General features: G+C 42.9%; 2 protein-coding genes and 1 pseudogene across 2 annotated transcripts; 2 read left to right on the plus strand and 1 right to left on the minus strand.

Moving 5' to 3' along the window:
* The first annotated feature begins 9,004 nt into the window (after positions 1-9,004).
* Positions 9,005-10,508, plus strand: LOC121747794 (GRAS family protein RAD1-like). Its single transcript, XM_042141916.1, has one exon. The coding sequence runs from the start codon at positions 9,042-9,044 to the stop codon at positions 10,506-10,508; it is 1,467 nt and encodes a 488-aa protein (XP_041997850.1). The 5' UTR covers positions 9,005-9,041.
* Positions 10,509-12,741: 2,233 nt separating this feature from the next.
* Positions 12,742-14,135, plus strand: LOC121749158 (stemmadenine O-acetyltransferase-like). Its single transcript, XM_042143752.1, has 2 exons — positions 12,742-13,143; positions 13,269-14,135. The coding sequence occupies exons 1-2, from the start codon at positions 12,742-12,744 to the stop codon at positions 14,133-14,135; spliced, it is 1,269 nt and encodes a 422-aa protein (XP_041999686.1).
* A 642-nt stretch (positions 14,136-14,777) lies between these two features.
* Positions 14,778-14,918, minus strand: LOC121749902 (annotated as a pseudogene).
* Between the last annotated feature and the right edge of the window lie 1,480 nt (positions 14,919-16,398).

Here is a 16,398-nt window from a genome sequence, read left to right on the forward strand (position 1 = left end):
GCTTGCAAGGGACAGAGTTAGAAGAGAAACAAGGCCACCAACAAAGTTCTCTGATGTTGTGTATTATGCTCTGTGTGCAGCTGAAGGCATTGATGGTGCAGATCCACTCACATATAAAGAAGCTATGCAGAGTAAAGATAGAGAAAGATGGATTGAAGCCATGAATGAGGAAATAGAGTCTTTACTCAAGAACAAAACATGGATTTTGGTGGACAAATCCAAGCTGAATACAGATGGAAATGAGAGGAAGCTGATCAGTTGCAAGTGGTTGTTTAAAAAGAAGGTAGAAACCACTGATAAAGACAGAATCAGGTTCAAGGCAAGGCTGGTGGCTAGAGGCTTTACACAGCAGGAGGGAATCGATTTCAATGAAGTGTTTGCACCTGTTGTGAAGCACACTTCGATTAGGATTCTATTGGCTGTGGTGAATCAGCTTGACTGGGAGCTACAACAGCTTGATGTGAAGACAGCCTTCCTCAATGGAGATCTAGAGGAAACTATCTTCATGGAACAGCCAGAGGGCTATGTGAAGATTGGAGAAGAAGGCAAGGTGTGCCTGTTACAGAAAAGTCTTTATGGACTTAAGCAAAGTCCTAGACAGTGGAATAAGAAGTTTGATGCACAGATGAAGAAGATTGGCTTCTCCAAGTCAGAATATGATGATTGCATCTACATCAAGAAGGCAGGCAAGACTCCCATTGCCTACCTATTACTCTATGTGGATGATATGCTACTTGCAGGGCCTTCTATGACAGAAATTCAGAAAGTTAAACAAGATCTGAAGTCAAGCTTTGAAATGAAGGATCTAGGAGAGTCAAGGAAGATCCTAGGCATACATATTCAGAGAGATAGAGGCTGCAAGAAGCTGTGGATGCTGCAAACTGACTATATTGAGAAAGTTTTGCAGAGATTCAAAATGGAAAATGCAAAAGCTGCATCAACTCCTCTGTCCCAGAGTTTTAAGCTATCAAAGGAACAAGCCCCTAAAACTAAGCAAGAGGCTGGTGAGATGGAGGCTATCCCTTATGCTAGTGTGGTTGGAAGTGTTATGTACACTATGATTTGTACAAGACCAGATTTGGCTCATGCTATCTCAGTGACTAGCAGATACATGGCAGACCCGGGGAAGGAGCATTGGAATGCTCTTAAGTGGATATTGAGGTACATGAAGTCAACTAAGGACTGGGGGATTGTGTTCAATGGCTGGGAAGGTGAATCTGAGGAGGTTGTGCAGGGCTATTGTGATGCAGACTATGCTGCAAACCTGGACAACAGAAAGTCCCAAACAGGTTATCTTTTCACCATGTTTGGAACTGTAATCAGCTGGAAGTCAGGGTTGCAAAGTGTTGTTGCTCTCTCAACAACAGAATCAGAGTATATAGCTCTCACTGCAGCTGTACAGGAGAGTTTTTGGATTCAGGGAGTGATTTCTGACTTTGGTTTTGACCAAAAGACAATGGTGATTCATTGTGACAGCAGCTCAGCTATGTGCTTGGCTAAACATCCGGGTTTTCATGAAAGGAGCAAGCACATAGACATAAAGTTGCATTTCATTAGAGATGAGATTGAAAAGGGGAGAGTGAAGGTGATTAAGATTAACACCTTGCACAATCCGGCTGACATGCTAACAAAGTCTCTAGGTAGAGACAAGTTTGATCATTGCAAGAAATGGATCAATGTTTGTGCAAGAACTGAGATGAGCCCTCAGGTGGAGAATTGTAATAATGGAGTGCTCATTTCAGTTGGAAGAAGCTCGGCTAGAAAGGAGTTCGGTAAGCTCGGCTTACCGAGCTGGAACTAGCCTGGAACTAGCCGAGAAGAAGAAGAAGGCAGAAGTCGGTAAGCTCAGCGGTAAGGAAGCTCGGCGTTGAGCTGGAATGAGCCGAGAAGGAAGAGTTCGGTTGTAAGCCGAGAAGGAGTTCGGTATTGAGCCGAAGAAGGAGTTCGGTCTTGAACCGAGAAGGTAGAAGCAACCTAGCCGAACTAGCCGTTGGAGCAGCAGTTAGTTAGCTGAGATGTAGCGGTTATTCTTCTTGCTTTCTTGATTCTTCTTGTAGTTAGTTAGTAGCAGTTGCTACGTGATTATGGAGCTTTAAATAGCTCACCGTGTATGTAGTTTAGAGTAGAGTTTAATCAATAAAGAGTTTTCCAGTTTTCTCTCCAAGATTATCATCTTCAATACTCAAAGTGTGAGTGTGTGTGTTTCCTGCATTGTGTGATCTCATACAACAGTGAGTGTGTGTGTGATCTTATTGAGTGTGTGAAAGCCTTGTGTGCGTAAATCCCAACACAAGTAATGCTTGATCTGGTAATGGCTGTTTGAGGATTTTTGGTTAATTCTATGAGGCCATCCGCTCCCCTGTCTCAATACCGTCTCTTAACTGTCTCGTCCGTTCACTATTCATGAGTCCCAACAACATCTGTATCCTCCATCTCTTAACATCTCATCCCTTAACTATTCATTTAATTTCATTTTTTATTTTTATTTCCAACAAATTCAATTAATAAAAACACCCTTCATTAAATAAAAGAAAATTACAATTTAAAATCCTAAAAAAATTAAAAACACATAATTAAAATCTTTAAAAAAAAACTAAAAAAAGACATAAATTAAAATACTAGAAATTAAAAATTACACACTTAAAAACTACTCCATCGGCGAATCATCCCTCAAATGCGGTAGCGGTGCACTGAATGGAGGCAAATTACCAAGTTGTCCCGCCAGATACGCAATGTCGGCATGATGGGCTTGATATTGGGCAGGCGTCATGCGGGAAGTGTCCGCCATCGTGGCGGTGAATTACATGGACATTAGGGAGGACGACGGCCCTTGGGTGCCCGATTGGCTTGATTCACCTCGGCCCCTCCCCCTCCCTCTAGCCACCTTTGCCGCCTTGTTCCTTTGTGACCGACGTCGTGTACCGGAGGAGCCCCCTGCATCGGAAGTCGGGAACTCCACCTCTTGTGAGGCGTTGCCTTCCCCGCCATCACTAGACGAGTATTGACCACCCACCGTGTGGTTCGTGCCTTTCGAGCTTGAGCCCGTGCTGGACTGGACACCACCAGCCCACCTTTCAACGTCTTTGACCGACTTACAAACATCGACATGTTTGAATTCTTTTTTGGTGTCGGATTTAAAGACTCGCAAAGCCGCTCTCAGAATGTCGGCTCCACTGGCTCCGCTTTGGTAATTCGCCGCTTCATTCTTGTAGATCCCATAAAAATTTTTGACATCTCTGTCGGTTCGGTCAAAATGACTGCGAAGCACTTCAAGTTGCGGCGGCGGGCCCCCTTCGACTTTTCATTGTTGTATACGTCGGTGACCTTTTCCCAAAAACACTTGCTGGTTTGTTGATTCCCGACGATGGGATCGTACTAGATGTTGACCCAAGCGTTGAACAGAGCCATCGTCTCCTTGGAGTTGTATGAATGATGGCCTAGGTCCTCCTCCTCTTCCTCCTCGTCATCGAATCCGCCTCGTCCTCCTCCGTCTCCTCCCCTTCTAGCTCCGGTTGGAAGGTTTTCCGGAGTGTGTTCCGCCGGAAAATTCTCCCTAATTTGGGATAATCCATGCGTTTGCCCCGCCCTCGGGGCGGAGGGACGATAGTATACCTCAACTGGAAAAGATGGTGTTTGGTACGCCGGCGTCGACGAGCCTTGGGTGCTCAGCGACGAACCGGAACCGGAAGCACCCAAAATATTCTACATGCCCCCCAGTCGACAAACGCGTTCAAGTCGAAGCCGCCCTCGCCGCCGGAGTTTCTGTCACCGGACATTTTTTGTAAAAATTGGAGAGGAAAGAGAGATGATATGATAGTGATGAGAAGGGAAAAAAATGAGAAATGTGTGTTTGTGTGTAAAATGAAAGAGGTAATGGGAGTATTTATAGAATAAAAAATAAATAAATAATTTTTTTATCACGTTACATATGGTAATATTACCGTTTAAAATTTTTAATTAATTAATTAATTATTTATTTATTTCAGAAAATTAAATTTTAAAAAAATTATTTATTGCGTCATCATGAAGACGCCCACTCGTGGGTTGGCGAGTGGGCGTCACGGCTCGCGCCAGAGCTCGCCAGCTTCATCTCCGCAGCGAGCCACACGACGCGACGGGACGGGATGGGAGTGTTGCATCGTCGTCTAGATGCGGTCTCGTCTCGCCGAGACGAGATCGAGCCCGCATCGAGACGCGATGTGGATGCTCTGATGGCTAAGAACTTTACATGATTAGTTTTGTAATTTATCTCTGGATTTTAACTTCCCCTATGTATATACTCCATATTTGTCCTTTTCTTTTGCCAAACTAAAAAAAGGATAAGTGGCAAACATGAGGAAACAATTTTAGAATGGACCTTTTGTATTCTTATTTAGTTCACTATGTATCGTTGGCCTTCGATATCTTGAATGCCATTAGTTCTTTAAAATCCCAATCCTGTCTGTGATCAGGCGGCCACAGCAGAGATTTCAAAGAAGAAGACACAAGATATCAATGACGACGATAACTGGGAGTTTTTTGACATAGATTTACCCTATTGTTGACTTCTACTCTGCAAATCAAAGGTGCAACGGGAAGGGCTCATGTTTTTTGTCGAGTAGGCAGAAACCCTCGCTGGTAAGTATAACAGCCGCGTTAAGACAAGGACTTATGATACGAACCACTATAGGGATTTAGCTATTATTATTATTTAGTTTAGATATTATAGAGATTTAACATATCTTTTTCTATATCTTTGTTTTCTTGTTCATTAAGTCAGTAGCATTATAAATAGGATAGACTGTTATCTTTTTTATTCATTCAATCAATTAATGAAATATTTTCTCCACCAAAGATAACGTGTGTTTTCCAATCCTAATTTTGGATTCCCTCCGCCGATCCTAATTGGACGCCGGAGTATTCTATCAGCCGCCGAGTTATCTGCCCGACGGGAGCGACTCCCGCGCACAGAAACTCTGCCATCGTCCGCCGAGCCTGTTGGCCGCCGGAAATTTATCTCCACCGCCGAGCGAAACTCGCCGCTGGTGCTTGTTAAGGGAAACACCCTTAATAACTGGTGCTTTCATTGAGAGCTGACCCTCCCACCATCTCGAACCGAAGCTACACCGCTGCCCGACGGAAACCATTCCGCGCACAGCAACTGCTTTGGTTGTCATGTCCCGCCTGTCCGCCGGACAACTCGACTTCTGCAACGCCCGACGGGAAGGATTCCCGTGTGCCGCATTGAAGTCAGACGATATCATCCACCACAGCCACGCCTCAATCCATCAACATGTCATACGCATACACCGACCACCACCATATGTCACGCAGGTACACCGAAGTTGGGCGCCGTGCAAAATACCACCGGGATATGCAACCGCCTCACCAAATGGAGTCGGTCCAGATCCGCCACCCTACCTGTTGGGATCCTCCCGGTAACCGATCACTCCAGGATTTCGATCCCTATGACCCTCCACCGACGCGACAACCCTCTTGTTGGGAACCACCTCCTCACCGGACATCGCAGGGGTACTCGGATTATGATCAACCACCGCCGCGTCCACCTAGTTGCTGGGATCCGCCCAGACATCGAACCAATCGCCGTTGTCCACTACTGCCCGTGCGTCGTTCTACCTGCGAGGAACAACCATCCTGTTTGGAACCGGACAAGTCACATCCCTATCAGCCTGATAGAACGTGAGCCGCCAGCCTCGGCGCCACCATCTGCCATCCTACCAGCCACCACCCAATCAACCTACCGACCCCCTGGATTGGCAACAGCCGAACCAACCCCGCCGCAGCTACCACCCGTCTGGAGAGCCACAACAGTTCGACCAATCTCCGAGTCACCACACAACGATGTTGCCTGCAGCTGCCCGGACCCGATCTGGCTCTGTGAACCTGCCTCAAAAGTCCAGACAGTTTAGGGATTCGAGGCAACAGGGTGGTCTCCCCAATAATCCCGAACTCATGGTTCGATCACTCACGCCTGTCCAACAAGCGGCCTTAGACGATTACAACGAGAAATTACGGATTTATAGAATGGAGCAAGCCGCTCTTCTCGCCCGCGTGAATGCATTGTTTGAGGAGAATATTGATGACAATAATCTAGTTGAGGATGTTCCCAACAATGCCGCTAACAATGGGGGCGATAATCTTGATGTTCCAAACGACGAGGCCATGGAAGAGATCGTCAAGACCGACAATACGCCGCTGCAAGTGCTTGTCGGGGCATATGATGAGAAGATTGGTGAAGAAGAGGAGCTTGGTGATTTCGAGGACTCCATATTAGAGACAACAGCAAATAAGATCGGGGATCGTGTTGCTGTCAGTCCGGATATAGGATCTGTATCAAACGTTGCCATTAGATTGCCTAGTGAGAAACGAGTAAGGAAAAAGGAGGAAGAGGAATCGTTAGACAAAGATGAGGGGGACGATTCTACTGACGAAGGGAAGAATATCGTCGACTCATCCAATGTTGTTCGAGGGCCATCCAAAAATGATGTTTGGAATTCTTGGGGTGAAAATGAAGGTGCGATGTTGAGAAAACTTTCCAAAGATTCACTGGCTGCTGATGAAAGGAAATTTACATTTGATTCGGTGTTTGATGACAAGAGTGGTGATCTTCTTGATCCAACACAATGGGAGTTCGAGATAAAGGGTGGGGTACGAAATGGATCTGCATTGGCTCGAATACAGCGACAGTGCATATTTACATTTGATCCCGGAGGAGATAAATCGCCGAAGCTTCTGCTTTCAACTCTCCTTTTTGCTTCGTGGTTCCCACCTTGAGGACAAGGTGGATTTTAACCGTGGGGGAGTTGATACGAACCACTATAGGGATTTAGCTATTATTATTATTTAGTTTAGATATTATAGGGATTTAGCATATGTTTTTCTATATCTTTGTTTTCTTGTTCATTAAGTCAGTAGCATTATAAATAGGATAGACTGTTATCTTTTTTATTCATTCAATCAATTAATGAAATATTTTCTCCACCAAAGATAACGTGTGTTTTCCAATCCTAATTTTGGATTCCCTCCGCCGATCCTAATTGGGCGCCGGAGTATTCTATCAGCCGCCGAGTTATCTGCCCGACGGGAGCGACTCCCGCGCACAGAAACTCTGCCATCGTCCGCCGAGCCTATTGGCCGCCGGAAATTTATCTCCACCGCCGAGCGAAACTCGCCGCTGGTGCTTGTTAAGGGAAACACCCTTAACAACTTATATGTTGATAACTTGTTTATGAAATCAAACAAATTCTGCTATGAGAAAATGTATTTTGTTGGTGTATTCGTTTCAAAGAGTTGAAAATGTGCTTGCTAACTCGTTGTGGTTGTGTAGTACAGATCTCTGATGTAATTTGCTCTTTCATCACTCTAAATTTGCATGCACTCTTCATTTTACTAGATTACCATGTTTATGGCCAAGTATTGCTTTATTTTTGCATAATTTCTGTTCCTGCGCCTATTATATTTTCAGACGTGGAATGGTTGCTCAGTTGATAGGATCAAATCACCAGGGATAGATGGGGAATCATTATTGACCCTCTTATAAAATAGAGAAGAAAAACAGAAGTTGCTTGTGGTTGGCTTGGCTCTAGATATACTATGCCGACTGCATAGACGAAGAGTAAACTTTGTGGCGATCATTCGATAATCCATTCAGAAGAATCCAAATCTGCATTTTATTTGATTAATTAACAACATAAACATGACTAATTCTCCATTAGTTAAATTGCGTTAAAGAAGCTTCTTTCCGAGGACGAAATCATAGACGAGGTAGCTGACAGAACTATGATATCATTGCTACGTCATATTATTAATATAGGTGGTATTCATTGTGCTTAAATGCTTATATACACCTCTATAGCGGAATTGTAATCATATGCTAACGTGTTGATAATATCCGTTATGATTAAATTAAATTTTCGAATTTAATGATTCAAATTAGCAGTTGTATTATCATATGACTAAGAGGGTGTTTTTAGCCTAGTACGATCGTGTTATCAAAATCAAATGAAACACATAGATGATATGCCAATCTGATGGATATGAGTAATGCTATCCATTAGTTATGGTAATTCCTTTTTTTCAACTGTGAAATTTGATTTTATTGCTACCATCTTCTACTACACGGATATCAATCTAATGCTATAAGAAATGCTCAAAGAATATCATTATACCTGTAAAACATTATCGTCTAACATGTTTCACTACTAAGTGGATCACATTGTATATATATAAGACTTATGTTTAGTAGTATAATTTTTTAGATCAAAATAAATATCAACACATTGTAGTATTTAGACAATATAATCATAGTTTAGTGTTCACGTTACATATCATTTAAAAAAAAAATCATCCCAAATTAAGACTATAAGCACAAGATGTGGGGATCATACTTCAAATCAAATGCTATCATCGCTAATTAATCAAATGATCATTATGTAAAATGTAAACTCTGATTATTGTGGTGTATCGAATTAAAGCGTTGTTTCTACTGATAGATTTGTACAGTCTGACAAAGGTATCCCAATGATTACCATTCCACAATACCATGATTTCGCCATTTGAAGGTACATCCGTATTTGCAGGCCTAACTAAATGAAGAAGAAAATATGGACGTTTAATTAAACACACAGCAGCTTCTCTTCTCAAAGAAATAAAAGTAGCTTAGGAATTAACAAACCTAGTTTACGGTTTGAATCCACAAAATATGCGTGCTTCCATAGGAGGATACTATGTTTATATATACGACTCCAAATCGCAACAAACCAAAACCGTAAAGCTTATAATACCCAAAAAGGTGGAATAAATATCATTGAGCTATGCTATATACTACTCCACTTTTATAAAATTCCCTGACAGGTGACAGCCATTTATACAAACAATTTAAAATTCGTCCGTCGCCAAAATCATTGTTATCTACGAACACAAGAAAATGGTGGGCCCACTCTTTCATTCTATATAAGCCACTTCTTCGTTTAAGCGGTTCTTTCAAGAGCTTTGCTGCAGATTTGGAGCGCATAAGCTTTGATCGCAACATATTTAACTTCATGGCTTATAGTTATAGTGTCCTACCCCAAGATTCCTTTGATGACAACGACTTCAAAACTTTCCCCATTTTGGATGACGTCATCGGCGCAATCTGGCATCCCACCTTGCACGACGGCGCCGGCGACTTCAAGCGGCTTAAGAAAACCCCGAGCTTGAGCGAGCTCAGCGACAGCAGCAGCACCAACAACTTCATCCCGCGCAACAGCAGCGCCTCCAGCTTGAGCAGCAGCGGCCCGCAAATCCGCGACCGCATCAAGTCGTACAGCCAGCTCTACCTGGAGGCGGAGGCTCTTGACGGCCCCGGAGGCGACGGATCCGAGGGCAATGCCGACGAGATGAAGCTCGTCCAGCAGCTTATCTCCTGCGCCGAGGCCGTCGCCTGCCGCGACCGCGCCCACGCCTCCCTCCTCCTCTCGGACCTCCGGGCCAAGGCGCTCGTCTTCGGCTCGGCCTTCCAGCGCGTCGCCTCCTGCTTCGTGCAGGGCCTCGCCGACCGCCTCGCCATGGTGCAGCCTCTCGGCGCCGCCGGGTATCCGACGGCGCCGAAGATGAACATCATGGACGCGGCGTCGGAGAAGAAGGAGGAGGCGCTCCGCCTCGTCTACGACATATGCCCCTACATCCAATTCGGCCATTTCGTGGCGAATTCTGCTATATTGGAAGCCTTTGAGGGAGAGAGATTAGTTCATGTGGTGGATTTGGGGATGACGCTGGGTCTTCCCCATGGCCACCAATGGCGAAACCTAATTCATAGCCTGGCCAAAAGGCCAGGTGCGAGCCCCGCGCGCCTCCGCGTCACCGCCGTCGGCCTCTCTCGCGACAAATTCATGGCGATCGGGGAGGAGCTGGAGGCGTGCGCGGCGGAGGCAGGGGTGGAATTCGAGTTCTCTGTTGTGCACAACAATTTGGAGAGCTTGAAGCCGGAGGATGTGAAGGTGGAGATTGGGGAGGTGATGGTGGTGAACACAATCCTGCAGCTGCATTGCGTGGTGAAGGAGAGCCGCGGCGCGCTGAACTCGGTGCTGCAGATCGTGCACGAGCTGGCGCCGAAGGTGATGGTAGTGGTGGAGCAGGACTCGAGCCACAACGGGCCGTTCTTCCTGGGGAGATTCATGGAGGCGCTGCATTACTACTCCGCCATATTCGACTCGCTGGACGCGGTGCTGCCCAAGTACGACACTAGGCGGGCTAAAATGGAGCAGTTCTACTTCGCGGAGGAGATCAAGAACATTGTGAGCTGCGAGGGGCCGGTCAGGATGGAGAGGCACGAGAGAGTGGACCAGTGGCGGAGGAGGATGAGCCGCGCGGGTTTCCAGCCCGTGCCGCTGAAGATGGCGGCGCAGGCGAAGCAGTGGCTGAGCAGCATCAATGCTGGGGATGGCTACACCACTGTGGAGGAGAAAGGGTGTGTTGTTTTGGGGTGGAAATCTAAGCCTATTATTGCTGCTTCGTGCTGGAAATGCTGAAATATGGGGTTTTAATTTGTGGTAAATTAATTACTCCATGGATTCAATAATGCATTTGATGATGATGCTTTGGAGTAGTGAAAAATAAGGTGGAATCCTGGGATCACTGTTTCATGTATTAGTAGTCTTCAGGATTTGGATTTTCCTTTCCTTTTTTTTAATGTTGATTTGGTGTGCATAAAATATGATCCACGGCGGTGGTGGATTTTTAACATTTCTTTGATTCTTTCCTAGTGATGATGATGACACTTAATTGGAGCTTAGGTTGTATCTCTTCTTTCCAAATTGTAATGAAGTTGACTATACTTGTTTTTAAAGGCGTCTAAACTTGTACTGTTCATAGATTGGAATCTTTCCTATTCTTCATTTTCTTTAAATTAGCCTACTATTAACTTGGTAAGATAAAATATAAAAAAATATGTCCACTCTCCCGCAACCATTTTCCTTTTTGATATCTAAATGACATATTTCTTAAAATATAAACATTATTCCTTTTACTTTTTATCACTCTTACTTTATTCTTTCTTCACTTCACTCACAAAACAACAATATAACAAATCTAGTGCCTAAAAAGAAATACTAACTGTCCTTCCATCCGCATGTAAACGGATGGAGCTTTGCACTTAACTCGATCCGGTCACTAAGGTCCTTAATATACTAGAGAGACTTAGTATTTTCTAACAAATTAGACTATGAAATTATGCAAACAAAGCATGAGTTATATATATTGAATATTAGTACAAATGGTACTCTATCTCCGCACCACTCGAAATGTCTCATTTCTTTTGAATATGATTATTTAGACTATGAAATTATGCAAACCAAATATTTTGTTCTTCATCTCCCAAGAGTTCTTGCAAGATAGATAGAGAGAGAAGGAATGTGTGTGTTGGCTTAGTGGTAGAATGATGAATGTCTGAAACCAAAAGTCTCGGATTCAAGTCTATCATGATATGAACTTTAGAATTTCTATTCATTTACCCATAGAAAAAAGAGAGAGGCCAAATGTTCAAGTTGGAGTATTATTTTTCAAGTTTTGGGGGAAGATTTATAAAATAATCTCAGCAGGCCGACCAGTCTTGTTATGTGTACAGTGTACCTATTTTATTAGATGCTCTAGTTGGGAAGATTTATAAAATAATTTTTGTCATATTGATTCAAATTAAGAATCAAATCAAAACAAAAAAATTATGTGCAAATTAAAGGCCAAAACTTGTCATTTTTCTACGGAAACGTACAAATTTATCTTGGACCGGACAATTGACACTTTTTTGTAAGTACCACGGTCCTAATCACCATCATTCATTGATACACATCAAAGGATGCACAAGTTATGTATGCTATCCAAAATTCCAAACCGTTTATATACAAGTATATGCATAATTCACAGTGAATTTAGAAACAACTATATCTTGTGACCAAGGATATCTCCTATGAAATTAATTATATACACTCCCAAATGGACGAACACATGTAAAATGGTACAGTGATAATAAAAGTTTATTTGTATCCAGATATATTTGAGGTCATTTAAAATATAGCATTTGTTAAAATAATAGGGAGTTTGTATCTATTTTATGGTCGACGTAATAGATTTATTAAGCTATTATAAAATAAAACAGTTTTGATATAATTGTATTAATCACTATTTTATAGTCTATGATTACTTTAATCAAACTTCATTCTTCTTAATTAGTTTCTCTTGTGAGAGAATCTTAATAGAATGGTGAGTACTTGATAAGCGGATTGCATGTATTTTCCTTCGAAGACAAGCACAAAATCCTTCGCTAAGGATACAAGACAGTGCATAAACACTCTTTTACTACAAACTAAAAATGAAACATAAATTTCAATCCCTATGGGATAAAATTAGTATCCAGTTTCATAGAATTTGATTCAATTAAAATAAGAGCAATTAAATACTTAAAAAATTAGATTATCAGGGATAAATTTGATTATCACATAGTCATAAATTTATTTTTCTCCGGATTTAGAATTTTCCACGTTAAATTATTGTGAAAGTATCGTTTTTTTTTTATTTCCTTTTAAGATGGCATTAAAAAATTATCTATGACTATTTTACTTTTAATTTTGTATGACTATCAGTAGTCACATGCTCTTGTTGCAACTATTGGTTAATTTATTTGGTGTTGACAGCGTCACATATAATATGTCAACACACATTGCCTGCCTCTTGCACCCTAATTTCATGGCAGCTGCATGTTTGCCGAAAATGAAGATTGAAATTGTGTGCAAAGAAGCGATTAAGCCTTCTATCCCTACACCCACTCATCTAAGAGACTTCAAACTCTCTTTCATCGATGAGAGAATCCCTACCGTTTACAGCCCATTAATTATTTACTACAAAAATGAAAACATGAAGCAACATGAGATGGTTGGTCGGCTGAAAACCTCTTTATCTGATGCTTTAGTAGAGTTCTACCCTTTGGCTGGCCGGATGAAAGGCCAGATCTTCGTCGACTGCAATGACGCCGGAATCTTGTACGTCGAAGCTCAAGCCCACGCCAGAATTTCCGACATCATTAAATCTCCCGATTCAGATGTTTTGGACAAGCTTACCCCTTTTCCCACCACTGGCTTTCTTTCTACTCTTCAAGAGCCATTAGCAGTTCAGGTCTATATTTAGTGGTTTCAGTTCTCTCTTTCTAAGGGTCAGATTTATATTGTGGTTTCAGTTAACCTTTTTTTCATTGATGTGAGATATTGTTATAGTTATTTTTATTTCGTTTGCCAACACAGATTACCTCATTTACGTGCGGAGGAATCGCGATCGGGATGTGCATTTCCCACCGAATCGCAGACCATTACAGCCTCAGCTCATTCACCAAGTGCTGGGCGGCCATCGCGCGCCGTGATGACTCCTCGCTGATCTCCCCCGTCTTCAACTCCGCCACCGTGTTTCCGCCGCGCAACACGCCTGATTTCCGGCCAAATCTTAAAAGTCCGTCGGTCCACCCACTAGCAGCAGAAGTCACAATGAAAACATTCCTCTTCACCCCCGCCGCAATAAACGCACTGAAACTCGAAATCACGAACACCACCTCCATCGCAAACCCTAGCCGAGTCGAGGCCGTGACGGCGTTCCTGTGGAGCCGCTGCGCCGCCGCCTGCGGATCCGACGCGTCCGTGGCGTGCCACCCAGTCAACATCAGAGGAAAAATTCCGTCGCTAACGGAAAACTCGTTCGGAAACCTCTTCCAAATGGTCTTCGCGGAGAGCCGCGGCGCAGCGAGCTGGATCGGGCTGGCGGAGAAGCTGAGATCGGCTTTCGTGGCGCTGGACGTGGCGAGGCTGTTGGGGGAGAGAGGTTTCGAGGCGGCGAAGGAAAATTTCATGGAGATTAGCAAGCATTTAGCGAAGGGGAATGTGGATGTGTTTAGGTTTAGTAGTATGTGTAGGTTTCCGGTTTACGAAGCGGATTTCGGGTGGGGGAAGCCGGTTTGGGTGAGCTACGCGGGCGTTCCGAATAAGAACTGTGTGTTTCTGTTTGATAGTGTGGATATGGAGCGTGGAGGAGTTGAGGCTTGGGTTGTCTTGACTCCTCAAGCTATGGAGAGGCTTCAAGGGGATCTCAGTTTCCTGCATTTTACTTCGGCTTTTGCTTGATTTCATCCAAAAACTGTTACTCCTTCATCATGTCGGTATTTCCTTTTCAACGCCACGTGCATTATACACGTCTCAAGCACTTGTGATCTAAAATAAGCATGTACGCTAAAGAGTGTGTGCTAGTAAATTAGTAAGATCATGTGATGCAAACGTGGCGTTAGAAAGGAAAAATCGATGAAATAACCCAAATTTACATGAAGAAAATGAGTCTCTGATTTCCAAGTTTTTTCTTTCCAGGAGAAGGCTTAATTAGTTGATTTAATTTAGCTCTTAAATTTATCTTCTTTATGAAGGTGGTATAGAAAATTGATCATATAGCCTTTATTGTAGAATGGAATTTTAGACTCAAAATTTTTTCAAAAAAGTGTAAAAATAAATCCATGATAGTGTTATATTTAAATTTCATTATCAATTTTAAATTAAAATATTATTTGTGGACCAGTTAAATTGCATTAAACTCATCTGTCGAGATTAATGCGTAGGAGTACTTTATAGTTCGAGATTAATTGACAAAAAGCCGCTCGCAAGCACGTAATAACAAAATGGGCCATCTATCAAATTGGGGCTCTATCAGATTTGGCATTTGAACGATATCAATGTAAATCAAGAGCAGTTTGCAGCATCTAAACAACACATTAATCCAATTAAAAACTTTTACTGAGAATTGTAGGGCCTAACCCAAAGCTTGGGCCGAAGAGGGGGTTTGGAAATAGTTTTCAACCAGCAATAATCGCGTCTCGGTTAGAACCTCACTAGTTGCGTCATTGCCTCAAGCGCAAAGATAGTCTTTAATTAAACTCATTTATATGCATGTTTCAATTCTTCGATGTGGTACTATGTGCTTCATACACATTACATTAGTCTCAGTCTCCAGACAGTGCATTAAGTCATACACCAAAATACTATTACCAATTAATTCAATTGCGTTTTAAATAATCTCCTTATTAGTTTTTTCTCTGCTATAAACAATCTCCTTATTACTATAACGGAAAAGTGAAAACTGACAAAATTTCAAAGAATATATGAAAACTCAATCACTATAACTGATTACATGAGTCCCAATAAACATGTGAAAGATTATTTTATCTGGTGCTGATATTATTCTTGAATAAACAATCTCAATACATACCACTTCTTGCTTGATGGTTGGGCGAATTTTTGATGGTAGTAAATGCAGGTAATGAATATAGATCACGACACAAGGAATTACGTGGTTCGATTTACTGAAGTAAATCTACGTCCACGAGAAGAAAGGAGGGCAAGATTGTATTGCTTGATCTGGTTTACAGCTTACAAATACAGACTTGCTATATGTTATTTGATGTCTAGAGCCCCTCCTCTATCTGATCTAAGTTCTATTTATACATTGAACTAAGATCGTGGCTTGCATCACCACTAACTAGGTCGTGGCTTGCATCACCACTAACTAGGTAGTGGATGTCGTGGAGGTCATGAGATCCTGCATGGGTCCACTATCTCTTTGTTTGGTCCGCTATCCTGCATGAGATCCTGCATGAGTTGACACCACTAAATAGATCGTGTAGTGGAGGTCGTGGAGGTTCTGCATGAGTCCACTATCTCCCAGTTCGGTCGAATACTGAGACCGAACTTCTGAACTATTGCCGAGCAGCTTTTGCCGATCTGAGAGTAGAGCTTGATTGGTCGGCTTTTACCGAGCTGTAGGCTGGGGCCGAACTCTTTGGTAATGCCGAACTGATACTCTTCCTTGGGCTTTAGCTTGTTTAGTACGTACCCCATCACTACCCCCCCGAAAAGCGAAGTGAATCACTTCGGCGAAGCGAGTCACTTCGGCATTCTGGATAAAGGTACGGGGGAGGCTGACGTCAGGGGACGTGCCTTGCGCGTGACTGCATTAAATGCGACAGTAAAATCCGGCCGTTGAATCCTGAAAAGGTGGGATTCGAAACGGTGCGATGATTTTGAAATCTTCTCCGAATCTGATAAATACGTCCTTTCTTCATCAGTTGAACACTTTTGCTATTGCTTCTTCTGCAATCTCTCTCTTTTGCGTAAAAATTTCCTTCCGCTTTCGAGAATTTCTTCAGAATTTCTTCAGACTTTCAAAGAGTAAGAACCATGTCTTCTTCTTCTTCTTCTGAGTCAGGTAGCGGTAGGAAAGGGGATAAGGGGTCTTCTAGCCGGAAAGAATCCGGGGAGAAGACCGTAGAGTATTTTCACAGCATCTTGAGTAAGGATACTGTGATATCCCTATACGAAAAATACTCTTTTCCTGGGGGGAAGG

Source organism: Salvia splendens, chromosome 9, assembly GCF_004379255.2.
Source record: "Salvia splendens isolate huo1 chromosome 9, SspV2, whole genome shotgun sequence".
In the NCBI taxonomy this organism is placed as follows: Eukaryota; Viridiplantae; Streptophyta; class Magnoliopsida; order Lamiales; family Lamiaceae; genus Salvia; species Salvia splendens.